This window comes from Tricharina praecox, assembly GCF_024521635.1.
Source record: "Tricharina praecox strain CBS 144465 chromosome Unknown BZA05scaffold_5, whole genome shotgun sequence".
In the NCBI taxonomy this organism is placed as follows: Eukaryota; Fungi; Ascomycota; class Pezizomycetes; order Pezizales; family Pyronemataceae; genus Tricharina; species Tricharina praecox.
The window spans coordinates 952,793-978,362 of NW_026250407.1; the positions used below are offsets into that span (position 1 = coordinate 952,793).

The following is a 25,570-nucleotide window of genomic DNA, read 5'->3' on the forward strand; positions in this document are numbered from 1 at the left end:
GCGATTTCTGGCGACTAAAGCAGCATCATGGCTTTCCGACGTGTGTAACGTGTTCGAATTCCAAGCAAGTGTAGAAGCCAGTCTTGACTAAGCTATCACTCGGGATCCTCCGATCCTGGAGTGCTGACAGTCCTCCAAGAGGACCCTGAATGGCCCTAGAGGAGCTTCCAAGAGCTTGGATCTCACCCTCCTCACCAGCCGAACAGTGTGAATAATTCACCAATCACTCTTCCAGTCTTGCAGGCTCCACTCATTTCGAGCGTGATAACCTATGATCACCAAGCGCCCGTTTATCGCTACCGCCGTTTTCTACATAGCGATCGACACTCGTATGCGCCAAGCCTAGCTCCAGCCCGCAAACCCTCCATCCCACGAGACCCTTTTTCCACCCTCGGCGAATCCCACAAATTATTCCCCAACCTCAGCCCCTCCCGCCCTCCCGCCCTCCCGCCCTCCCGCCCACCGCCCAGAATGGCACGGCTGAACATCCCGCCACTCACACGAACATGTCTTCTCATCTGCACATGTCTATCGATCCTGACGGGAGCGCTGCGATACCGCGCTCGGATGAACGAACAATCGCAGTCAGACAGTTCCGGAGAGTCGGAAGGTCACGGCCAGTTCTTTACCGTGCCGTATTTGACCGTGGTACCTGCACTGTCGATCGTGTATCCGTGGACGTTCGTCACGAGTAGTCTAATAGAGACGAATGTGCGGAGAACACCTCCCCCCAGGTCGAGGAGTTAACTACGGACGTTCGCTGACGATGGAGGGTGGTGCATAGATCTTTACCTTGGCCATCACTTTGGCGACACTCTTCTACGGCGGGAAGTACCTGGAGCGTGCTTGGGGTTCCGCAGAGTTCGGGAAGTTCCTGCTGGTCGTGTCGATAGTACCCAACTTCCTGGCGTTCGTCGTCTACATCGCCTGGTTTGCCGTCACGGGGAACATTCTCAGATCGTAGCTCCCCCCGTTCCTCTTGCTCCTCTCCCGCTGACTCTCCCAGCTACACGACAATATGCGGCGGCGTAGCCCTCCAAGCCGGCTTCCTGGTGGCGTTCAAGCAACTAGTCCCCGAGCACACAGTGACGCTGTTCAAAGGCATCGTCAAGATCCGCGTGAAGCACTTTCCGGCCATGTTCCTGCTGGTCAACACCCTCTCGGGTCCGATCTTTGGCACAGATGTGGCAGCGGTCCTCGCATGGCTGGGGTTCTTTTCGAGCTGGACCTACCTGCGGTTCTACAAGCGCTCGTTCCCAGACCTAGGAAGCAACCAAGCCCCATCGCTGAAGGGCGATGCGAGCGAGATCTTCGCGATGTAAGCTAGCCCGCCACCTCCCACGCCTTCCCCACAGCTCTCCCACTAATAATGCCAACACCGCCAGCGCCTACTTCTTCCCGGACCCATTGCACACGCCGATCGCGCTGCTCTCAAGCATAATCTACAACATCCTGCTCGCGCTGCACATCTGCACTCCCTTCTCTGCTGCGGACGTATCCGCGTCCAACTCGCAAGCGCAAGCCCGCGACTCCGCCAACCTCTCCACGCTGCTGGGCCCGCACCCGGGCAGCGGCGGACGAGTCGGCAGTGCCCGTGCCGAGGCGGAGCGCAGAAGAGCGCTCGCCCTCAAGGCGCTGGATCAGCAGCTGCATGCCGCCGCGAATAAGAACTCCGGCTCTGGTGGTGGCGCACCGTCGGCGGTGTTGGGCGAGACGAGGCTGGATCATACCGACGCATAGTTGGAGGGATAGGGGGGATGCGGTGTAGATACTTGGGTGGGGGGATCATGAATTTTTGTGTCTTGTCTTGTAATGGGTTGGGTTGGGTCGGTGCGATGTTCTGTACATTTTTTCTTTCTTTTCCAATTCCGTTCTGTTTTATTTTTGGCGTATTTGGTTGCGGACGGGAATCTATCATAATACCCTCGAAGAGGATAGTGGGAGAGTGAGTACTCTAGGATGTGTGTTTTTCTTTAGAGATATTATGGGAAGAGAGAGTGTGTGTGTGAGAGAGAGAGTGTGTGTGTGTGAGAGAGAGAGTGTGTGTGTGTGAGAGAGAGAGATACCCCAAACAAACAGTTTCCATTACTTTGCAAAGGGGGATGATGACGATGAAGATACATACACCTATGAACCAAAGTAAAAAACAAAGCCCTTTCCGTTTATGATAACCGACCGACGCAGCAACGCTCCAGCACATACTTATAGACGAACGTATTTCCCAATAATCCGTCCACCTGCAGGCAAGCAAGCAAGCAGATCGGAACCCAAAAAAGAAAAGCAACAGAGACACAGAGTGACAGAGTGACAGTGAAACACAAAAGAAGGAACCACATATAACCCTCCCAAAAACAACAACAACACTCAATCATCTCATCCCTTCCCACACGCCACACTCGTTGTATCTCTTTTTCTTCTTCTTCTTCTTCTTTCTTTCTTTCTTTCTTCTTTCTTTCTTCTTTTTTCTTTCGTTTTCTTCTTTGCACATTACATCCCATCTATGACTCCTCGGCGGTCTGTCTCTTCTCCCAGTACGTGTTGAACTCCTTCTCGCAGCTCCGTCCGGGTTTCCAGCACTCGTGGAATAGTATTACAAAGTCCCCGTCCTCGTATGCACCGCCCGCTTGGGCAGCCGGCGTGTATGCGCCTAGCACCTTCTGCGGGATTAGTGCCAGCTTCGTCAAGATGGTCGGGTGCCATTGGACGATATGTTCCTATGTAGAAGTGCCGTTAGATTCGAAGACGTTTATAAACGCTTTTGGGGGGAGCATTGACGTGAGGCAAGGGGGGACGGGGAGAATGGAGGGGGGGTGAGGGGAGTGAGCGGTACCAAAGCATGTCTCTCCTTCTTCGCAAAGTTGTAAAACCTAAACATCGGGTCATACCAGGCATCGAGGAAGTAATTTGCCCAGGCTCCGCTCTTAATGATCATGCTCCCTGGCTGGAGGCCTTCCCTATCCTGCGTGAGAATGAACTGTATGCGCTCCGCGGGCACGTGGCGGTACGTCTTGATCACCGAGCTGGGCGGGACGATCGGTACGTCGCGCCGCATCAGCGAGCTGAGCCGGCCGAGAACGTGCTCCTCGAGGGATAGCGACGGGTTCATGATGATCGCGTCCTGGTCGAGGTACCAGAAGTACTCAGAGTACTTGTAGGTCGCCATGGCGTGCCGGATCGCGGGCACCTTCGCCCACTCGCTGGATGCGCCGCCGCCGGGGTAGTCGGCCACGCTTTTGATGGAGAGACCGTAGCCTATGTCTGTCTATCAGCGGGGGAGTTGCTCCACGATGGGGGGTGGGAGGAAGGGGGTGCATACCGTGAGCCTTCGCATACTCCTGTCTGTTCGCCACGATCCTGTTGATATGTTCATTGGAGTGGTCGGTGCGATTGAGGACGAGCACCATGACGGTCCTTGGGGCATCGGTCGGCCGTCCATCGCCAGACAGGGTGCGCAGGAGCACGAACACGGCCACCAGGAAGACCACGAGAACGCATAGCGGCCGGTGCAGTCCTCGAGGGATATAGCTGCGCGATACCGAGTTCGTCAGGAACGGCGAAGACCGGTGGTTCCCCCGTGTCGGGAGCGCAAAGTGCATTTTCTATCAATCTTTCGGGGTTTCTTTTTTGCCGCGCGTGTGTGTGGATAGTAGATAGGAGAAGAACGAGTGTGGGGGGGGTGGGGGGAGGGCCGTTCGGCGGTGGGGCTGCTGGGCGGGCGGACGGGCGCAGCGGGCGAGCGGTCGGGCGGGTGAGTGCTGGAGCTGGTATCTTCCGGAGGTCGAGAAAGTAGATTAAGATTGCTTTAACGAGCTGACAGAGTCGCGGCGGGAAGGGGATGGGCTCGAAGCTTGGTAAAGTTTCACACTTGTTGAATTCCCCGATCGGGCTCCGTGGGTGCCAAGCCAGAGGTCCTTTCGAAGTCGGGAACGAGCGGATCTTCGAATATGGTAGGAAATACTCAAGTTAACACGGTCATGTAGTTCTCCTGCTTCTCTTTTTTTCTCAGCTCTCGGGGGGCAAGTGTCGAGTCGTGTCGAGTCGTCGAGTCTGGTATGTTAGCTTGAGACAATGCTGCCGTGCGGGAGGATCGATAGAATACATACTTTTTTTCTCAGCTCAAGTTTGAGTTGACACCTGGTAACATTGAACGCGCCTCGCTTATCGCGGCTACCACAGGGCTATATGCGCATCACAAGCTGTCACTCTTCTGTGCGGCCATTTCCCTGAGCCCTCGCGTTCCCGATTCGCGGGGTGAAGGCTGGTGTGTCCGGGCAGAGTAGGTAGTAATGGGAGTGTAGACCCGTCTGTCTGAATACAGTGGTAGGTAGAAAGAGAATACCTACCTGGATCAAGCACACCGTAGCACCCGATTATTTTTCCCATTGACGGACCGACACAAAAAACAAAACTTGAAAGATCTCAACTTCAAGACGCTCCGCAAAGATGCCAGTTAGCCCTCGTTGCTCAAAGGGGATGTCGATTGTGGAGCCTGGCTGCTTTTTCCGTCACTGGTTGGATCAATGTTATTGTTCCCGTATGTACCTAGGCTATGGTAGCAAAAAAACACATACACGTTGAGGTCCTACCCGGAGTCGAACCGGGATTGCCGGAATCAGAATCCGACGTGCTAACCATTACACTATAGAACCTGATGATCGGCCTGGTAAGATTAACATTTATATTCTGATTTCTATGCTGGCGTGAGAGTTTGTGAATGGCTTTGGTGTGGTGTGGGTCATGGCGCAGGTTTGTGGTGTTGGTTTCCGGTACCGATAGTATGGCGAGTAATCGCACGGATCAAGGGAATATCCAGCTACATATGGGAATGAGATTCTTATATTCAGGAGCAAGTCTTTTACTATGTATGTAGCAAAACTCCGGGTCATGATCCTCCAATCTATAGGGGAACGGCAAGGTATTATCAATACAAAAAAAAAGCCGTAAAGAACAGAAACAGATGGAAGACTTGAGAAAGCGAAACAAAAAAAGGGGGGAGATGGCATGGCATCATAGGTAGAAGGTAAACTGGCCGTGTCGTTATCGTCATTAAATAAAAGAATAGGGTTGCCCGGCAAAAAGAAATCTCAACACACGAAAGGTAATGTATGTACACAAAGGAAAAAAACATTGGAAAGGTAAAGAAAGGTATGATATGTATAGTGGATGGAATCATGGACACAAGGCTCGCCGTTGAACTTCTTGCTTGACAGCGTAAACCGTGATGGTGGAGTCTTGCTCGGCGCGGCGTTGCTGCTTCTGCTGCTCTGATGTTGCGGGCGGCGAGTCGGCCGTGTCCTTTGATGCAGACGGTAGGCCGTTGACGATGCTTAAAGCTGCCGCGACGTGCTCCAGGAGCATCTGTTTGATTTCCATTCTGCGCTGCTCGGCCTAGGGGAAAACAATGTCAGCCTCTAGATCGACACTAAACTCGCAGGGGGGGGGGGGGGGAGGATTTGTTTACCTGTTCCAGCTTTGACTCCCAGTCTTCGATGGCGGTGTCGAGGTCGGCCAGGGCCTCCTCCTGTCTCAACAGATTCTCCTGCGAGAATGCACCGCTGCGAGCCGTCCTCAGGTACGTGATCATCCTCGTGTGCAGTGCTCTCCGGCCCTGCCGCAGCGATGCCCTCGTGCTCCGGAGGTAGTCGCATCTAGAGTCGAGCTCGAGCAGCTCCTGCGACAGGACTCCGACGTCTTCCAGCGACAGCACATTGAATTTCTCGCATTGTCGCATCGCCTTCCTCTGCAGCGATGCGATCTCGGCCTGTGGCAGCTGTGCCTGCGCCTCGGAAACTCGGACACTGTTGCTCCGGACACCCGACTTTGAGATGCTCCCTTTCCTCCGCTTGTGTCGCATCGCTCCGTTCTCGCCCACATCTTCCTCTTTCTTTGTTGTTGTGGGTGATTGTTTTGGGGAATCGCTGTGCTTCTTTGATCCCGCTGATTTCGATTCCACTGGTGGTTGCGTCCGCACCTTGGGCTTTCGCCCGGTGGGACTTTTCAGTTCATCCAGTAGGAATGTGGGCGGAGTTTGGAGTCCCTCGGTGGGGGAGGTCCGAGCAGACGAACCACGAGGTGGTCCCGAGACGGTTGTTTGCCGGCGCTGCCTTGGTGCCAGGGCTTCGGTATCGAGCAGGTCCCTCGACATAACACTTATGGGATCGCTGAATTGTCGTTTATGCTTCGTGTTGATCATGAGATGTTCCGGCAAGGTAGCTGGAGGGCCGGTTAGCCGATTGAAATCCCGTACAGAGGGGCTGTTTAGGAAAAGAAACTCACGGGAATCCAAGCACGGTGCCAGTATCCTGACGGCCTTGACTTGCGGTTCAACGTCGGCGACAGCGGCGGCGGCGATGGAGGCGGCGGCGTTGTTACCTTGGCGAAGGGACATCCACACGTCTCTGGCCTTTTGTTTCGCACTGACCAATCTTGAGGTTGGAGAACTCGGGCTCGAGGGTGAGATCCGTCCGTCCATCTCGGACAATGTTGCCATGAAACCTTTTGGAACAGCCTGCTTTGTGGGAGACGATGATTGCTCGGGCGTGGGAGAGCGGACAGTCCGGATCGCTGCAGCCGGAGAACTCCGCAGCTCGGAGAAGCTGGGGATCCTGCTCAGCGGGCTCCGATATCTCTGCGCACCCAATCAGTCAATGTGTCTTTTTTGGGCTCATGTTGCGGATGAAAAAGAGCTTACCGGTCTGTCCATAATCTTTTCCGACTGACGGCACCCAGCGGCGTCACAGTTCAAGGGAGGAAGAGCGATAGGCGATTTCTTCGGAGGGACCGGCGGTGGACGACCACTAGGCGGCGGATACGGCGAGGGAGTCATATGCAGGTATACCGGCGATTCCGAACTCCTCTTTACCGACCGAGATTCCCCACGAACCCGCACTCTGGAAGACGCCATTTCTATTTTTTTCCTTTCTTTTCTTCTTTCTTCCTCGTGTATTCGAATTCGGAGAGCGAGTATAGTAGATTAGGCTGGTGTTTTTTTCTGTATGGGTGAAGAGGACCAGCTCTGTGAGGTGCAAATCCACAGGAAATGTCGAAGGAGGTTAAAGTGTGAGCTGTGATATCAACAGGTGCCTATCTCTCTCTGTCTATCTTCACAGCGGTGGGGGGGGAGCGGGTGGAGTAAGTACTCATAGGGATTCCACGGGCCCTGCTTCAGTGCAAGGTAGTACATACCCAGATACACACATACCCGGGCGAGGCCTGACGAACCACTCTAAGCGGAGGAGACGCACGCAAGCTTCCACCCCTGCCTGTGTTTCGTCAGATTTTAGACGATACCCCCCATAGAGTAGAGGGCGGTAGTTACAGACTGCTGGGCATGATAGCCCAATTGGGATTCGGTTACTATTGTGCTGCTGCTGCTGCTGCTGATGCTGCGGTTTCCACCATGTGCGAAAAACCAACACCAACCGACCGACTGCTAGCATCCCCGGCTGATTTCGTAGGGTAGGTGCTAGGTATACCATCTCTTTTGATTATTCGCGGGTTGGAGATCGTGGCTAAAAACAGGTTCGTGGACCAAGAGCAAGAACAATAACCAGAACCACTGCTACCTACCTGGGCATGCTGCTCTATACTCACGATCATATATGTGTATGTAGCATAGGTATCCGCACATCGGCACATCCGTGTCGAGGCATCACATCAAAGCCAGTATCAAAGCCAGTATCAAAACATGCAGCATGTGCTGCTGCATCGACGGACATGTGTTTGATCCGGAGGCCGGACGAGATGGCTATGCATCCGCCGCGAGGGCATGGCTCGTGGATAGGTAGCTGATCCGCGCACCAACGGATGGATGGATGGTAGGATGGTAAGATTACGAGTATGTACCTGTGTAGTAACTAGACTTGCGGGGCAATCTGCTATACTATGATATCGTACCTATATCGTTGGCTGCAGCCGCACTGGTTGATCATTGCAGTAGGCAAACAAGCAGGCAGACAGACGGGCAGGCAGATCGTGCACTCCCTGCTGCACGATCAAACAGTGGGAAACTAATAATTAGCATCTACATACGGTGGACGGCCAACAATCTAGCCGGAGTTTTGTCGGAAATTTCTGGTCCTGGCCTTGATCAGCTGGTCTGGTCTGGTCTAGTCTACCCGCCCGCCCAACAACAATACCACCCTTCTCTCCGCAAACACCGAGAGGTTGATTTTCCACGGAACACATACGCGAGAGCACGCTTGTGGGGTTGGTCAGGGTGCGGAGCGGAGCGGCCAGCTACGTACCAGATCATGGGAGCGAGGCGGGGGGTAAGCCCGTAGCCAATCTTCAATGGCGTCCTTTTGCCCTTGTCCAGGCTGATTGCTATAGTTGGTGGCTTCTTCAATTTCAACGGCTATCGTCTGGGTTGAGATAGGCCCCAGCTTGCGATTGGGCTGCAGCCCCGTCGTGGCTCAGCTCGTGCTCGACGAGGCGGCTGTCATGGGGTTGGGATCCCGGGGGGGACCAGGCGATAACTAACCGGTTGGCTTGTCCTCTATGGTATGTACTCTAGTTGCGCTCGATCGGCTCGTTTCAAAGTTGATCGGTGATGGTATTGGATAGTTACATGGCGGCCCGCCCTGGAAGACGTACATACTATGTAGTACATATCATGGGGCACTTCGCGTGTGGTCATGGAATGGTACTCGTCTTCACCCCCCGGCGCTCTGTGGGGATTGGTAGGCAAGGTCGGGTGTGTAAGCGGTCGTCATGGTCTGGACTGGACACTGGACAGGACTGGACAAGCTGCACGTGACAATGGATCGATGTTTCCCCCTCTCTCTCCCTTTCTTCCTCTCTCTTTTCCACCATGTGGTTTCCAGTACGTAGAGTACGAGGTACGTACGCAGGCTCCACTATCGTATCGGGCTCCCGAGTCCCCACCGTCGTCGCCTCATTCTCTCTCCACCCAGTTATCCTCGGAAGAAAAGCAAAGAAATCTATCCTCGACCACCTACTACGGTATTCTGCAGTCGCGATGTTTCAGACGCTGCAAGAACTGCAAGAACTGCAGGGCAGATTCACATGGCTTGGAAATATTGCGGCAAAAGTTCTAGCGTGGTTTGACGGGCTGTGTTTCGGATTTTGTAACCTCCTTCCCCCGGAGTGCCCTCGGAGTGCACATGAGACATGTACTGTACTCACGGTACTTGCCTCTTCCGCGGCTGTAATCACGAATGCGAATATGTACGTGCTCTACTCTACCGTGTCTGATGTATGTACCGTACTTCGCTGTGTATCACGGCCAGTGCAATGCTGCTTTTGCATTTCTAGAATTGTTTTTCCAGGACTGACCGACTGACGGAAAACAGTGCTAGGTACCTCTTACTTACATAATGTCAACGTCGGCCAGCCGGGTGCCTAAAGGCCAGGCAAGGCCCGGCACGGGGGGGGGGAAGCCCAGCGACAGCGACAGCGAAAGCGAGCTCATCGATAAACAACCGTGAGGGAGAGTGTGTGTCGAGGATGTGTGTGAACCGAAGCTGCCACGTTCCCTCCCCACCCCCTCATCCTCCCTTCCCCGCCGTAAGCGACTGCGATTCTGCTTCGGCTAAGCAATAGTTACTCTACTTAGTGCCCAGGATGATATATCTGAATACATGCGATATATTAGGTGTGCACTTACTTGTGTACTTGGGCACGGAAAACCACACTGGTTTCTCAGGTGACGTGCTGCTGCTTGGCGTATAACACGGTATGAGGCATGTACTGTACACACCTACAAAACTACTGAACGCCGGCAGTGAGCCTCTCTGACATCGCATCTCCCGACCGGTGCGATAAGAGCAGAGGAGAGCAGAACAGAACAGAAGAGACGAGTGCGGGGAACCGCAATCAACATCCGGCGGCCGCCCGAAATATTGTCGCAGTATCTATGCGGTTCCCACCTGGGCAGCATCGAGGATTTTTCGGAACAGGAACTGGAATTGTCCGAACACGGGGACCGAACGGGGATTTTATTTTCCCACGGAGATTTGAACCTCCCGGACGATTGCTTTGTTCCTGGAAGAGATGTTGGATGAGCATGGACGGGCGGGCGGTGAGACTTTGGTCAATCCTCCGTTCCCGAGCGCACTGCGCTCGGGGGATGTATGTAACCGGAAGGAAGCCTGAATGTAGAGTATGCTCCTATTTCCCGCCAGGATGATAAGGAAGTGAGTACTTCCTTACTTACCTTTGGTTATCCTGATCCGTGTGCAGCGCATGGCATGGCCCCCAAACGGCGGAGGGGAGGGGCCATGGGAAATTCCCGTTCTCTAGAGTAGGACTCAGCTCAACCCAGCTCAACCCAACTCAACTCAACTTGGATCAAACCCGCGCCCCCCATGTGGCCGCAACGCTCGTACATCCTACGTACACACCATACCGTACTCTGTCTGATACACCCTCTCGGAATCATACCTATCTGGCCTCTATGTACCTATTCTCCTAAAATCGATGTTCAGTCCACGCATCGGATATTTTCCGGCTTTCCCTTGGATGTGCGTCATCGCCGCCATCATCTCCGTGTCTCGCGGCTTACCCGTTCAACTTGGGATTCATAGCAATCCCGGCGGCGGTGTTCAGAGGTCCCACTTTGCCGTATCTAAGTGCCTATCGCTGCCTACCGACGTCAATTCCCTTCGGCAGCCGAGGACTACTCAGGAAAGAAGGCTGAAGCGCACCGCTCACGAGTCACAAGTGTGTTGTTGGTCTTGTGCTTCCAAGTAGTAGATAACCAACGCACATGCCAGGTACTCTACATACCGAGAATCTATGTACCGCAGCAGCGATGTCCCTTGTATGCTGTGGTGGCGAGTGTCTTACATGAACCGAGTGCTCTAGAGCAACTAGAGGACCTACTCATATGTACCCCGCAAACCACCACCACCACCACCAACACCAGCACGAAGCAAGGAAGGAAGGAAGGTAGCAGGGCATGGCAGCGGTGATTGCGGCGGCTAACTACTAGGCGGGCAGCAAGCGCATGGCCCGCCCTAGACTCTCCAGGCACGCAGACCACACCCGTGGCCGCAGCGGTGTTTGTTTCCACATTGGCCATGGTGGAAGTTGTGGCGAAGACGGAGAGCCTGAGGAGGAGCGGCAGAACGGCGAAATGACCCTGTCTTACCGGCACTTCGACAGGGACATGGTCGTCGTGATGGTCTCGCGCGCTCGGACGGAGGTACATATCTAGGATTCTAGGTATCGCCTCGCTCGCTCGCTCGCTAGAGCCATCCACGCAGATTATCTATGTACGAATACTGTACTTGTGGTCAGCTGCACACTGCATCCAGCTGCGCGATCCGAGGCAGACATGATCATGCCCATTCCCCTCATCTTCCGATTGCTTGTATGTGCGTATCTACGTGCGTGCATGGCAGATTACCAGCACTTAGGCGAGCACATGGCGAAGGAGGTGGGTGGGTGGAACAGCAGCAGCAGCAGCAGCAGCAGCAGCACTCTACATAGCAGTCGTCGTCGTCGTCGGCTTGGAGTGGGGTGGGTGCAGACCGCAGGTACATACTCTGCATATCTACATCATACTTTCTTGGGTACTCACGTACCATCTATCGCACACTTGCACTCGGCAGCCCCACGGCCCCATGGGGTTTATGCGGAGGTGCTGCAGACTGCAGTTGCTGCGCGTGCAATGATAGAGTGCCAAGCGCCAGATGCTTCTGCGAGCCGCGGTGTTGGACTTTAGTTAGATATGGATTCCTGGAGAGCTGTAACTCATGTAACTCATGTACGATGGCTGTCGACTTGTCCGGGCGTCCATCCAATCGGTAGCCAGGATGGATCAACCAACCACTCTAACTAAACTGACAACCTAAGCCAGAACGGTGGCTCGCCACGGCCAGAGGGTTGACAGAAAACGCGCGCTAGTCGTGTGGGGGCTTCTGGTCCGAGGATGGGAACCTTGCGCCGCAATATCGAACCTTGCACCGTCATTAGGATCTTCCGGGGAGGGCAGAGTGGTCGTGTATGTAGTAGTGGGGGATCGGTATGAGTTTCCCGGCCGTACCGGCCCCACTACTTCCATTATTGCCTATGCTACCTATGCTACGAGCTCTCCGCTTTTCGTTCTTGGAGTGTGGCAGGCGCATCTAGAGTACCTGTCTAGGTATTATCTATACCTCCGCTTCCACAGATCTCTCCGCCTCTCCGCCTCTTCGTATCAAACTACCTACCCAGCTATGTAACATGCTCTGGGAATCCGTTGCGCACCATCAAGCGTCGTAACGAAGAAACCGTGGGCATCACATAACTACTCCCGTTGGGGAACCACCGCCCGTTCGGCCGATCGGGTACAAGCTCCCCCGCACTTTGACCGGACCTCTGCTTCAATTCGAGTTCCTTGCTGGTGAAACGGAACACAGTTCGTCACTCGAATCCCACGTTTTTTTGTCCGGTTGGACCCGCCTAGATGCGTACATACGAGTATGGGCCCATGTATGTACAGGAAATCAACGTGGATATCAGCGGCTGGAGTATCAAGCCTCACGGAGCAAGGCTGCCTATCGCCGATCTCGTCCGAGGAACTGCGAGCTCTCGAACACGCCTCCCTCCGGCTAGAGCATTGCTGTGCTACATACTCGGACTTCGGAGTCACTCCCTTTCCATCCCCTCCCTCCACCGCTGCACGCCCCAGTCTCCGTGCCGCGGCGCAAAGAGCATGCTACAATGTACATACAGATCATCGGACATCAAACCGGAAGCAGTGAAGCGACGACCTCAAGCTGCCTAGCTACCGGCCATATGTACCAAGAATTCCAAAGCCCTTAGATCTCCCTCCCATCATCATCAAACTTCAAACGACACGTACATACAGAGCTTAGAATAGGTATGTAGGTAGGTACGGGCGCCCTTGCAATCATCAAACTTCAAATGGCACGGCACGACAGGTACATACCCGGTGAGGACACCCACGTACCTAAGGTAGTAGTAGTGCTTATGGTAATAGGTATATGTACTTTCGCCCCCCCTCCCCCTCTCCCCCCTGTAGCCGTTGCGTTCCGTCCGTACTCGAGAACCATCAGCTACAAAGTTTGCAACACCGATCACCGATGGCCGGGAGAGCTATCGGTAAATTACCTGGTCCAGGTCCAGGAAGATCACCTGATCTCCAAATCATACCGCCATACCCCCAGACTCCCAGAGAATGTCTCAAAGATCGTCCGCTTCCCGCTTCCCGCTTCCCGCTCCGGCCCCGGCTTAGAATCTAGATGGCTTTCGCTTCTTGGATGCCTTGCACGGGATGGAAACGCCTTGCACGGTCTACCTAGATAGTAGAAACAAAAACTGCCCCCACGCCTGACTACCACCACCACAAAATATCCGTAGCAGTGACCCCAACATAACACGATAACAGCCCAGGCCCAGTAGTAACACTACTGCTTCGCAGCGGCGGCAGGAAAGCGGACAGACAGACATGCCTACTCCACCTTGGCGGTGCTACCATTTCGATTCGATTCGATTCGAAGGCAGCAGCCTCAGCCTCAGCCTTCACAGGCCGGGGTACCCTTTTGGAGGTATCATGTATGTACCTTTGTAGGTAGTCCACCGGCGTCGTTTCAACTTTAGGAACGCCTAGTATGTACTTACATACATACAGTTGGTGGTTACAGACTAGTTATCGGCGAGAATTGATGCCGACCATGGAATCGTGGTACCGCCGTACCGCCGTACCGGTATGTAGCGGTAGCCCTTGTGCTGATTGATTACGAGCTTGGCAGAGAAATGAACCAGGTGGTTCAGGTGGATCGGGTGGAGCAGGTGGATTAGGTGGACCAGTTGGACCAGGTGAGCCAGAGGTAACAAGTTGAACCCCCCAGTTTCGTGCTGGGTAGTTACCTGATGTATGTAAGTAGGCAGTCCGTGGAGAGAACTTGATTAAGGTGCCGGTTCGGTTGGTTCGGTTGGTTCAGTGCGGTTTCGGCCTGCCTGGAGTTGATCCAGTTCCAACTTGCAACTTCCAACTTCCAACTTTCAACTATAGTCTATTGAAGGGTCTGGGATCCGGATGTGACGGGTTTCTGCGCTGGAATGTTGCACGTAGACATACCTACGTACCTAGAACCTAGGTATTTCTGGAGATCACCCCATCCGCCTCCTTCAACCTTGATTCTTGAGGACGACTCAACCGCTCTTTAAGAACACCTAGTACCGGTGCCTACGTGACATCGCAACTGACTGGCCTCAGTTACATACCACCACACCACAGAGCATCAGCAGATGTCTATGGTCTGAATGACAATGGCAATGGCAATGGCAATGGCTATCACTGGCTATGAGCGGCAAAGTTCGGCCTCGAATCCAACGAGTTTCAACCCGTTGCCCGTTACCATTTCGCTGCCATTTCGCCGCCATTTCGCTGCCATAGGCCCATATCCCAAGATCTACCATACCATAGTCTGTACCGCGGCAGAAAGCAGGAAGCAGATAACCAGAACCCAGATTTCTCGTCGCAGACTTGCAGTGTGATACTATAAACCATGAGATGAGCCTTAACTAACCAAGTACCTAGTAGCGAAGTGACGGCGTAAATGCGACCCGTCGGTGGCACCACACGCCGAGCTGATAGATATGAGTGCGTCGATGCCGATGCCGATACCGACCCGTAGGCATACACCATCCGACGGCACGCTCGCACGGAATTCGAGTCCGATACCTATCATTACCACGCACCCGAAGTTTGAATAGACCCTCGAGACAGCTCGCTTTCCACTGTGGCGGAGTGATGGAGGAGCTGTTGGCGGGAGAAAACGAATGTGGTTACCTAGCAGTGGGAAATGGGCATCAACTTTGGCGGCTATGGCGGGGGTTTCTTCTTCTTCTTCTTCTTTTCTTCTTCTTGATAATCCTCTACATAATAGACTTGAACCAACCTCTACCTCCTATTTCTTCCGTGTGTGTTCTCCTCTCGAGTATCGACCCGCCGCCGGCCTGGAGGGGTGTTGACAAAGAAGCCGTCTACAAGACCACTTTCGCCACTCTTGTCCCTCCGCGAGTCGGTCAACGTTACGGCTATCGACCAACCTGAAGACTAAGTGCTTGCGCAAGGAAGTGTGAAGTACGGCCTGCCCGGGGAATCCGAGAATCCGAGAATTGGAAATGCTGGCAGAATGTAGGCTCTGGCAGCGGTTTGGGGTGTCGGCTTTCACCAGCCTACATGCTACTAAATAGTATACTGCCGGCGCAAACTATGGATCGCTCGTGGAGACAGACCTATCACCCAGCCACCAAGACCCGTGAAATGACCCAAAAATCCGCTCCAATAGCCTACGCCTTCTACCTATGGAATCTTCTTGGTGGAAATACCGCGTTGCGACCCTTATTCCCCCCAAAGACCCAACCGTGGATATTATCTTCGGAACAAGCCTGAAAGCTGAACCTCTGTGCCGCTCGGGGACCATCTCCTCGGCCCGCCACCGGCGTCCGATATCCGGAATACGGAATATACGGGGCTACCCGTTTCGCGCGGACGCCGCTGCATACGACTACACGTGCAGATGATGCGCTGGGACGGGATCAATGTTGTCCGCGGAGCGAGGGATCCGCACACCCCACCGCCCCCCGCCCCGAGGGAGGAGCAGGCGGACCGTGAAAGATGACGTGCTGGCCGCTGGCGGAGCTGCGGAGACAGTCCAGAACCGTCCCCGAGTGCGGGGGTTGATTGGGAGCAGATCGGACGAGGACAGAAGGTGCGGTGGAACGTATAGTATGTGCATACAGACAGACACTCGGGCCATGTGTGCTGGGCACTGATGTGCAGGGGGAAAAGGTATCTTATCGATACGCCGCGGCCATGTCGACGGGATTGGCAGAGCAGCCTGTTGGGCGCTGTGGACCTGTGGCACCTACGTTGCCGTTGCCAGACACCAAGCCTCGACTGCCGGTGTCATATCTATTTCGCAGGCGACGATAGAGGATCGCAGGCGGCAGGTCGATCAGGACATAGAAGTCCTGATCAGGACCGGGTGGTGGGGGGGAGTTGTTTCCAAAGCCGTCGCGAGAAGACGGATGCACATATGCGGCCACACAGTGCCCACTTACCTACTTTCCTAGGTCCATCCATGGGTAATAGGGCCGTTCTTCCTGTGGAGCCGATGCACTGACAGATGTTGACGCCTGCCAGACACACATCCTTCAGGTAGATAAGTTCTTCCACCTGCCACCACCTCAACAAAATCAGCAGCGTTTCCCAACTGCCGTGGGTGTACACCATCACTGGACTCGATCAAGGTGCGGCCCCTCCTCCTCGCCTCAGCCGGAGTACGCATCGCGAAGCTGCACCCCAGAATACTATGTACGCACATACATACAAGCTGGAAAACTTTGGGGATCCCGATCAAACGACCTGGTCTCGATCGTTACCATCCCCTCGTTTAGCGCATCTCCCATCTGGATCAGCCCCCCCAGCCCAGCTCCGGGACTATTTCCTCGCGAGTCCGCAACTAGGAGGAGGAGGAGGAGCAAGAGGATGTCTGTCTATGTACCATTTTAGCCGGAGGGGCGGAACCAGGATCCTCTCCCATCAAGAACGAACGCGTGGGGCTGGCTGATCCGAAAGCGAATAATGTGTGGAAGAATCGTGAAATCATAGCCCCCCTTTGGCGGCTAATCGTAGTTACTTGGGTACATACCCGTGTTGAATATCCCACCGAGTGCGTGAGCATGATCATGATCCGTCTCGAAACGATACCTACTACACAGTGCCGCCGCTGACGAGCCGGCACGAAGAGCACCATCCGTCCAACCACCCCCTCCCCATATCCTCGGAGCTAACTATGTAGCAAACACCCCACACCGGATCCTTCCCTCTGACCGAGACATGTAACCCCTCCTTCCATCGCCGCCGTCTTCGCACGCAGCCAATGGTCTGCGCGCGGTTAGGTGTGTACGTCTTCCTCTGCGGCTTCTGTTATAGGTACATAGGCTATGTACCAACCGATTCATCCCCAAGCCCGACCGAAAGAAGATGTCACCTTTGGCCACAGCCCGTCGTCGACGAGCAGTGAACACAACGCCGGGTGATCATGGGTATCACTCGACATGATCAACCTATGTACAGCCGGTCAGTATAGTATTGTCGTTCGAGTCAATGGGGGTGTAGCGGATTGATGGAGAAGCTGTTGGCGAGAGGGGGAGGGCCTGGCTGGGGGTTCGACGGCATGAGAAAGTTGGTGTCAAAGTTTGGACGCCCGGAGATGTTGGCAGGAATACGGTTTTGCGGCGGGCGGGCGGTCGAGACCGAGTGCCGTCGGAGGGGGGGACCTTCGGCGCCGCCTCAGTCTGTACTCTTTATAAAGAGAGACCTCGGCGCCGATGATGTTTTTGCTGTATCGAATGTTTTATCTCTTCCCGTCTACATACCCAAATATTCCAACAGTTGGGAGTATGTAGACTCAGTGAGCTGGGCACAACAATTCCCACTCGGAGGCCAGTGGTAGAAGAGCTTATAAGGCCGATATAAGAATTTCCGTGTCATGCAGTCTGATTTTCGTATATACACTACGAAGTCTTAAGGATGATAGAACGCGTAGGTTTGAATAGGGCTCATATTTGAAGCCTTGTATAATGCTTGTGAAGAAATCAAGCGTGTGGCGCTCTAAGGATTTTCTGTCTCGAACTGATATATCCCATAATGCTTCATAAAACCTGCCAGTTTCATAGTCATTATTGTGCGCCAGGGCGGTGTATTTCAACAACGACTATATAGGCTTGACATAAGGCTTAAGGCTTACGAAGTGAGAAGGCCGATTTATATAATGGTTTTCGCTGCATAGGCATTATGTAGGAGTTACGAGAATTTTGGGGAAGTGAGAACAAAAGCCTTATTTTGACATAACCCTTACAGAAGCCTTATAAGTTCGATGTGCTTATGGCTGGCTTATACAGGAATTATAAATTTCTTTGGCTTTTTTAAGGCCTACTTAAGGTTTTTGACTTTAGTACATTACTCAATACTTGTGCTCGTAGGGCTGAGGCGGCTTAAAAAATTATTCCCTTATGCATGCACGCATGAATGATAACTCCACCCCGCCATTCACCCCCACCACCGATACTTGGGCACCAATCCACTAGCAATGGCAACACAACCTCCATTACTCGAGGCCCACGAGGGAACCTCATTCCTCCTACATTTCGCGCAGATCCACGAGACCTTCCGGCGGGCTGAAATCGAGTCCCTCGCGACACTGCACGGCATCCCGCTGGAATGGGTGTACTATGACGACTCCGTACGTTTCCCGCAGCTTGCGTAGCAAGCAAGCCAGAAAGAAAGAAGTCGCTGACCTCACCCCACCTTACTAGTCCCCCTTCGCGATCCTCACGCTCCCCTCCGCCTCCGCGGCCCGCACCCTCATCAGCCGCTCAATCCTCTCAAAGGGGATCTACACACTCTATGCCCGCGCGGGGACCTATGCCGCACTGCACGCGCAGCTACAGGACCCAGCAGCGGCGACACTCGTGGCAGCATGCATGTCGCGCACCTTCAAGTTCACGATCGAGTCCTACCAGCGCCGGCGCAGCGCGCGCGACGCGCGCGCACTGATCGACGAGTTCTCGTATCTGGCGCTCGACGGGGGCGTAAACATGCGTGCGGCGGCGCTGGAGTTCGTAGTCTTTGAGGAATTCCTTCTTGACGGCGGATATTCGGGGATGTTAAGTTGCGCGCTGGGGCTGAAAGTGGGGGACGGCGCGCGGGACACGGCAAACACGTACGACCTCAAGCGGCGGCCCTACATTGGCACGACGAGCATGGACGCTGCGTTATCGCTTGTGACTGCGAACCTAGCGCTGGCTGCGCCCGCACGGCTGTGTCTAGACCCGTTTGTGGGCACCGGCAGCTTCCTCCTCGCGGCGGCGCATTTTGGTGGCACGGTGGTCGGCAGCGATATCGATGGGAGGCAGATCCGTGGCCGCGCCGGGAGGAGTATCAACGGCAACTTCGCGCACTATGGGCTAAAGCCTAGGTTGCTAGATACCTTCACGAGCGACCTGACGAATACGCCGCTCCGTGCGGGCCGCTGGATCGATTGTATTCTCACGGATCCACCGTACGGCGTCCGTGAGGGGCTGAAGGTCCTCGGCTCGAGGACAGCCGAGAAGGCGAAGACGCCCGTCATGGTCGGCGATGTTATGGGACATCTGCTGCCGGACTATGTTCCCCCCAAGAGGCCGTATGGGTTCGAGGCGATGCTTGAGGATGTTCTCACTTTTGCGTTTGAGCATTTGGTGGACGGCGGGAGGATCGCGTTCTGGATGCCCGTGGCTAATGAGGAGGGAGAGTGCGCGGTGCCAAAGGCGAGAGGGCTGCGGCTGAGGCATCTTTGTGTGCAGGAGTTTAATAAGTGTAAGTGAGAGAAACGAGTGAGCGGTGGGGATGGGTGCTGACGGCAAACAATAGGGAGCAGGAGGTTGCTGGTTTACGAGAGAATCCCCGATAGCGATATCGAGGCTGCGGAGGAGGAGAAAGAGACACCGAAGGAGACGGTACAGGAGAGTGGGAGGACGGCGGATGAACTCAATGGCTTCCGGAAAAAGGTACACCATATCCCCTCCCTCACTACTCCAGCAGCTAATATCTCCATCTTCAGTACTTTGAGGGTTTCAAGCCTTCACTGACACCATCAGGGCCATCAACACCAAAACCCACACCGAGTTGATACCATTCCATAGCTATTTGAAATAGAGATCTCCCAAGCAAATATCGTACAAATTCTAATGCTCAAATCCTCCCTCCAACCTCCTTCAGCGCCGTCGCCAACAGCCCAAGCAGCTCCCGATCGTTTGGGGCAACGGCCACGCACCCCGTAAACAGCGGGAAGAGCGCAAAGAGATGTCGTTTCGATCCTACCGCTATTAGCCTTGTCCTTTGCAAGAAGGGAAAAGTACTTACCCCCACTGCCAATGACACTATCCAGCTCTATCGCGCGCTCCAGCACATACAGCATCTCCTTCCGCTCCCTTGCAGGTTGCGGCATCCTCCCCCTCAGCGGTTGGTCAGAAATGTACCGTCCCAGCACCAATCCTACACGGCGAATCAACCACGGTACCGCCATCTCCGCCAGGCGCTTCAGCTCCGGGCTATCATCCCCACCCACGCTCGCAAGGGAGAATAACTCGTCTAAGCAAACGTACGCCATCCTATTCCGTCGTTCGATGGTGGGCTCCGTTGTGCTCCCCTGGTGACGCGGGATAAGCCACTCCTCGTCTGGGTAGGAGGCACTGGGGAGGCGATATAGCATTGAACCCCAGAAGACGGAAGCGATGTAGTGTTGGATGGTTTCCTCTGGTACTACCTCTCTTCCCAAACTCGGAATAATCAACTTGCGTAACTCGCTGAACGACTCGATATCAAGATCCTCATCGGTTCGAAGTGTCGATTCCTCGACGTGGGCGTTGTTGTTCGCCTGCAGGACCGAGCCTACGACTATCACGATAGTCTTCCAGATCTCCTGTCTGACGTCGTTGGCGATATCGAGGGTGTCCATCGCCGGCAGCGCTTTCTTCATTATCGCGAGGACGGCGCGCGTGGGGTGGGTCCAGAGGTTGGGTCGCTTTCCGCGCGGGATGTTGGCCGGGGCGAAGTCATACTTCAGTCCTATCGGTATCTCGAGCGCTCCAAGGGCAGTAGCAAGTGCGGACGAGGTGTAGATCTCCAAATCGGATATGTGTTTCACAGCCACAGTCTCAAGCAGGGTGATACTCTGTGTTGAGAGCGCGATGCATGTTGGTACTCGACTACCCTTCCCGCTGATCGCCACGCGGATGTCTGTGAAAGCCACGGTGCTGAATTCGGAGAGCTGTTTGAGAACCAGCGAGGAGACGCCCGGGATGTCGGTACGTATGAGTTTTATCACCTCAAGAATGCTGGCCTGCAATGGCGTGACCATGTCCACGTCCTGGAAGTATGGTGGCGAATCAGGGAAGAGGATGCAGTCCCGGAGTATCTCAAGCGTCTTGTGGACTTTCTCTGCGGTGAGCGTGGGCTCGAGGAGCCGGTAGAGTGTCTGGTATGAGTGGATGTATGCTCCCAGTGTCTCCTGGATACCGTTACCTGAGTTTTCGATTCCCTCTACTAGCTTGACTCCTTGGGATGACCACAGCGTCCACACCTCCTCCCTGGACTCCACTACAAGATTCCCCGGATGTCCGACTCTGGCCAGCACCCGCGAAAGAACTTGAAACACGGTCGTGCTGACGCCAAACGACTGCCGTGTGAGGAGGTTCCCCAGGTAGCGAATAAACACGGACCAAGTATGACTGAAGTTCTCCTGCTGGGTGAACACTTCAAAGTAGTTTGAGTAGAGCGTGCCTATACCGCCAAGGATCAACTTGATGGTTTCATCCCAGTTCTTCCGGTCCGAGCCCGAGTCAGACTCCATAGCCAGGTCCTTGGGATTGATATTCATCATCTTGAACACTACAATCTTGAGACATGATGTCCATCCCGAAGGCCCGAGTTGATGGCCATAGGTATCGAAGATGCGGAATAGCGTTTGTATCGATCCTTCACATCAAAGTACTTAGTCACTATTCAACCCGGATCATTATTTTCACTCACCGTTTCTTACTTCTGCGCGATAATCTCGACTGACGCCTGTCAACCGCAAGAGCAGCAACATCCACAGCGCCGAATGCGAGTCCACATCCGTTCTCTCGACGATATCTAGTAGATCCTTTTCTCTCTCCGCCTTGGCGGTCAGTTTCTCGCCCTCGCTCGCCTCGTCTCCCCGGCTCTGCAAAAAGTCCGATACGTTCCAGAAGAAGGTGATCGTCGTGAGCGAGATGTTGAGATCGTCCTTCTGACTGCAGAACGCGAATAGAGCGTCTATGAGGACTAGTATACAGCTGGTGGGCAGGCTTGCAAGGAAGTCGGAGCATATGAGCTCGAGAGAGCTAAACGAGCTCTTGATCAGGCGCAGACTCTTGGTAGATTTCGAGCCAGCTTCAGGCTCCACGATCGACGGCATTGCAGAATCCCGCCGCCATATTATGCTCTGATCAAATACGCTCGTGATGATATCAAAGACGATTTCCCAACCGGAAACGAGACTTTGTCCCGCATACTCCAAGATGGCATTCAACGCCTCCAGTCCGGCGCGGTGTATCTCGAGTTCGGTAGACTTCGTTGCGGAGTCGGCATGACCAGATTGGTGACCGCGCTCAACGCCTTCTTTGAGCGCAGCGAGTATGCGTCTCTGCACTTCCCCAACGTTCTCCGTCGTCTCGGGCGTGATGGACTTGGCAGCTGCAACGACGATGTCGTTCAGCACATCTGCCGCTTTGAATCGTACGCTGTTCCCCATTTCCCGTGATCCCGACACGCGGACAAGATGATTGACCAGTAGACTCCAGCCAGAACTGTCTGGGTTCGGCCCTATGAGCCGGAGCATATTGATCTGTGCGAGTTCGCCCATTTTTGCCAGCGTGAAGGCATTGTCTCCGATAACTTGAGAAGCGGTGGATACACCAGAGAGACTGGGGATTCGCCGGTGAGAAGAGGAGCCGGATGGTCCACGCGTAGGAGACCGTGATGAATCAGTTGATCGTCGCCCATTGGGCTTGTCATCATCGATGGCTAGTAATTTGCACAGCGCCGAGAGCATCGACACAAATGCTTCATCTGGAAACTCTCGCGTGCCCTCAAACATCTTGACTGACGCAACTTCTACTGCGGCCAGCTCGGTCCCAATATTCGACATCAACGTGCTGTCTCCGGACTTTGCCCCCTCGGTCCTCACGGCTGAGCCACTCAGGGACAGTTGTCGCCCACTCCGTCGTGACGAAGCGAAGAGCACATAATCAGCCTGCTGCAACGTCTCGAGGACTATAGTCCACGAGGTATCCAAGGTGGGCCCCAGTGCAATTCCTAGGTTTAACAACGCCCTGAGACATAGTAAATTCCTGTTATTGAGCGACGGAGCCGAGTGATGGTCTGCCATATTGGAACCCGTGCCACCCGATGTTGACCCTTCGAGCAGCCCCTTCGCGTTAGAGAAGAGAGTATCCGCAGCAGAAGCTGAAGGTGTCACAGGAGTTGAAACATTTGCCGATAAGACATTCGGCGGAACGGCAGCCTTCCCCAGGGTGGTCAAGAACGCATCTCTCGGGGTCACAAGGCGCAGAACTCCAGCGACGTGAGTGAACTTCTGGAACGATCGGACCAGCCCGTGGTACAGTTCATTGTCCAGCGTGGCGTACAGAAACGTTGAGTACGCAGCTAGGAGCGCGGGCCAGCAAGCCTCGACCAGCGCACTTGAGACTACTATGTCGTCGTAGGATGGATGCGATTCCAGGGTGAGAGGATTGCTGGGAACACGGGGCGGTCGCATTGTGACCTTCCGCCTAAGAGACTGTCGTGCGGGAGACGGTGTTCGACCATTCGGTGTGGCAGGTCTCCCCGGGGCCGATATACCGGATTCGACATCGCTCCCAGTACGGTGGACAGACACCGACAGCGGCCTCGCCCGTCGTTTCGAGCCCTCATTCGTGGCCAGCGGCAAAACGAATCGCGCCAGTCCGTCGGAAAAGCTATTGAAACACATGAGAGCCAAGCAATATATATAAGATTCCGGCATCGCCGGGGGCTCGCTCTTGTCCAATTGATCAATACAGGGAACTCTGACCATGCTCCACTGCGCGCTGAGTCCTGCGACCGTCACGTCCAATCCCACAGCACCCCCGATGATACCGGCCACACCCCCAGCTTCTAATGCTGCCTGCTCAGATGATGCGTCTTTGGCCTGTTGCTGACCGGCAGGTGCAGATGATTGAGTACCCAGCCCAATGACAGCGGGCTTTTCGTGAGCTAGTCGCGTCATTCCGGTGATCAACTCCCTCACGATGGGCTTTCCTCCCTCTTTTGCGTCGTACTGAGAAAATATCTTTCGCATTAGGGCTGGTTCGGAGCATATGCCACGGAAAACCTCCAGACACAAGGCTCGCTTCCATGGTTGTGAGGAGTCTGGCTCAAGCATGTGCGTGAGCAGGCTTAGTGAAACCTCGCATTCTTCCGAGAGAATCGATAGGTGCCGCCGCAGCAATATGTACAGTACTCGTGTTATCCGCACTGTTGTAGGGAAGTTCAGTCGTTCCGACAGTGAGCGCATAACCAGTGGCGCAACCCGCGTCCGAAGTATATGTGCTTGTTCCGGATGGGACAAAAAGATATCAGGGTGGTTCGTCAATACTGATTCGATAATCTCGAGGCCAAAGGGCTGTGGGAGGTTGTGGAATCGCAAAACTATAGGTCTATGCCCTTCCGTAAGCAGACACAAATCGTTGAATACTTGATAAGCATCCAAAGCTGCTGGTCTGACCGGCACATTGCCAGATTCCGATGGTGCCTCCCCTATGGGAGGTACCTCGGAAGCCTTTTCTGAGAAGCATTAGTTCCAAAAATCAACGAATCTCCCCTCGTCTGGATCGCGGCCGTACCATCTTCTGTAGCCACTTTGTCGAATATGGATATCACGATTTGGCTCAGTGCTAGAAACTATTAGCATCCCCGAGCCCAGCCAGAGCTCCGGAACCTTGAAAACTAACGTACTTGCCGCAGCGGTATTATTCACCACTCCCATCTTACTCCCCTGCAGGATGGCGCATATGAGCAGTGTCTCGCCGAGCAGTGCGCCCTGGAGCTCCTCTGGGTAATTCTGTAGCAACGGCGGTAGAGCCTGTAGGATTTTGAGTTGTATATCGACGCCTGTACGCATTTCACGTCAGAAATGGCATCGCATCGAGTAATCGACTTTTCTATAGGTGGCAGTAGCATACCAAGATTCGCTGCTTCTCGGAACGCTTCGAGCACTTCTCGCAACCTCGACTATCACTAGCAGCTTAGCTATAGTTCTCGGACCGCGGTTTACGGGGTAGTGCTTCTGTCTCACTTTCGCCAGCGCCTTCGAGAGTATCAACCGCTGTAGACAGACAACGCCAATGGTACTGAACTTCGGATTACGGGTGCCGCAGGCAATCAGGAATGGCGAGAGGAAACTAGGCCGGTTCGACAACTCTGTCTCAGAGAAATAATTCAGCGCGTGATCCGAGTGCGCGAGGGTGCGGGTTGCAGAAGTGTACCTGTTGCGACGTCCGCCGACTGTGCTATGGATTTGAGATCTTGGAGCGATTTCTCGGTGGCCTACAAGTAATCACAGTGGCAAGATATCAGCACGGGAAAGGGTGCACCGACGACCGGAAGCTATCTACTGACATGGCGGAGGTCCGAGTTTTTCCTTTTGGCCTCTTGGACCAAGTTCGAGAGCTCATTCTGGAGGAACTGGGCGGTCATGTCTTGGGGAGCTCTCCAATCGAGGTAGAATGGCGTTTTCGCGAGGGTTGGATTGGGGCGGTGGGTATAGCGCGCTCTTGATTCTCCACGGTCGAAGGATCGAACAACGAGTGATGACGAAGAAGTGTTTCTGGAGAATCGTTTTCAATGAAGGTGTCGTTGTGAGTGGACGGGCGTGGATATCTGTACACTAGACAATTGAGCCGCGTGTTTCTTTCGCTGTTGTCGCCTGAGCTCCCTGCGATTAAACCCAGTAACTAGCTCGGCGCTAGGGCGTGACAATGG

General features: G+C 54.3%; 5 protein-coding genes and 1 non-coding gene across 6 annotated transcripts; 2 read left to right on the forward strand and 4 right to left on the reverse strand.

Moving 5' to 3' along the window:
- Positions 1-446: 446 nt before the first annotated feature.
- Positions 447-2,029, forward strand: BZA05DRAFT_434370 (eukaryotic integral membrane protein-domain-containing protein). The gene is made up of 4 exons (XM_051486317.1): positions 447-711; positions 785-960; positions 1,007-1,318; positions 1,356-2,029. The coding sequence occupies exons 1-4, from the start codon at positions 472-474 to the stop codon at positions 1,738-1,740; spliced, it is 1,113 nt and encodes a 370-aa protein (XP_051342139.1). The 5' UTR covers positions 447-471; the 3' UTR covers positions 1,741-2,029.
- Positions 2,030-2,481: 452 nt separating this feature from the next.
- Positions 2,482-3,696, reverse strand: BZA05DRAFT_471902 (galactosyl transferase GMA12/MNN10 family-domain-containing protein). The gene is made up of 3 exons (XM_051487984.1): positions 3,317-3,696; positions 2,831-3,252; positions 2,482-2,714 (listed from the first exon to the last, which is right to left on the reverse strand). Exons 1-3 carry the CDS (start codon positions 3,594-3,596, stop codon positions 2,499-2,501), a joined length of 918 nt encoding a protein of 305 aa, XP_051342140.1. The 5' UTR covers positions 3,597-3,696; the 3' UTR covers positions 2,482-2,498.
- Positions 3,697-4,577: 881 nt separating this feature from the next.
- Positions 4,578-4,649, reverse strand: BZA05DRAFT_t96. The gene has a single exon. It is a non-coding gene; the product is annotated as a tRNA-Gln (tRNA).
- Positions 4,650-4,819: 170 nt separating this feature from the next.
- On the reverse strand, positions 4,820-7,209 carry BZA05DRAFT_369581 (Up-regulated during septation-domain-containing protein). The gene is made up of 4 exons (XM_051481626.1): positions 6,692-7,209; positions 6,277-6,628; positions 5,462-6,213; positions 4,820-5,388 (listed from the first exon to the last, which is right to left on the reverse strand). Exons 1-4 carry the CDS (start codon positions 6,902-6,904, stop codon positions 5,170-5,172), a joined length of 1,536 nt encoding a protein of 511 aa, XP_051342141.1. The 5' UTR covers positions 6,905-7,209; the 3' UTR covers positions 4,820-5,169.
- A 10,865-nt stretch (positions 7,210-18,074) lies between these two features.
- On the forward strand, positions 18,075-19,655 carry BZA05DRAFT_416546 (S-adenosyl-L-methionine-dependent methyltransferase; the record flags this gene model as incomplete). Its single annotated transcript, XM_051485403.1, has 4 exons — positions 18,075-18,227; positions 18,301-19,342; positions 19,397-19,533; positions 19,587-19,655. The coding sequence occupies 4 exons, from the start codon at positions 18,075-18,077 to the stop codon at positions 19,653-19,655; spliced, it is 1,401 nt and encodes a 466-aa protein (XP_051342142.1).
- A 62-nt stretch (positions 19,656-19,717) lies between these two features.
- Positions 19,718-25,499, reverse strand: BZA05DRAFT_429031 (uncharacterized protein; the record flags this gene model as incomplete). The annotated part of the gene is made up of 9 exons (XM_051486114.1): positions 25,208-25,499; positions 25,075-25,135; positions 24,885-25,009; positions 24,772-24,820; positions 24,545-24,700; positions 24,433-24,483; positions 21,557-24,373; positions 19,889-21,502; positions 19,718-19,848 (listed from the first exon to the last, which is right to left on the reverse strand). Exons 1-9 carry the CDS (start codon positions 25,283-25,285, stop codon positions 19,718-19,720), a joined length of 5,082 nt encoding a protein of 1,693 aa, XP_051342143.1. The 5' UTR covers positions 25,286-25,499.
- Positions 25,500-25,570: the final 71 nt, after the last annotated feature.

Excerpts from the sequence above, each read along its gene's own strand:
- BZA05DRAFT_434370 (XM_051486317.1), top strand. The coding sequence starts at position 472 with ATGGCACGGCTGAACATCCCGCCACTCACACGAACATGTCTTCTCATC. Across the intron at positions 712-784 it reads GTAGTCTAATAGAGACGAAT|ATCTTTACCTTGGCCATCAC; the intron begins GTGCGGAGAACA and ends GGTGGTGCATAG. Across the intron at positions 961-1,006 it reads ACGGGGAACATTCTCAGATC|CTACACGACAATATGCGGCG; the intron begins GTAGCTCCCCCC and ends TGACTCTCCCAG.
- BZA05DRAFT_471902 (XM_051487984.1), bottom strand. The coding sequence starts at position 3,596 with ATGCACTTTGCGCTCCCGACACGGGGGAACCACCGGTCTTCGCCGTTC. Across the intron at positions 3,253-3,316 it reads GGAGTATGCGAAGGCTCACG|GCTACGGTCTCTCCATCAAA; the intron begins GTATGCACCCCC and ends AGACAGACATAG. Across the intron at positions 2,715-2,830 it reads AGAAGGAGAGACATGCTTTG|GAACATATCGTCCAATGGCA; the intron begins GTACCGCTCACT and ends ACTTCTACATAG.
- BZA05DRAFT_369581 (XM_051481626.1), bottom strand. The coding sequence starts at position 6,904 with ATGGCGTCTTCCAGAGTGCGGGTTCGTGGGGAATCTCGGTCGGTAAAG. Across the intron at positions 6,629-6,691 it reads AAAAGATTATGGACAGACCG|AGATATCGGAGCCCGCTGAG; the intron begins GTAAGCTCTTTT and ends TTGGGTGCGCAG. Across the intron at positions 6,214-6,276 it reads GGCACCGTGCTTGGATTCCC|CTACCTTGCCGGAACATCTC; the intron begins GTGAGTTTCTTT and ends CCGGCCCTCCAG.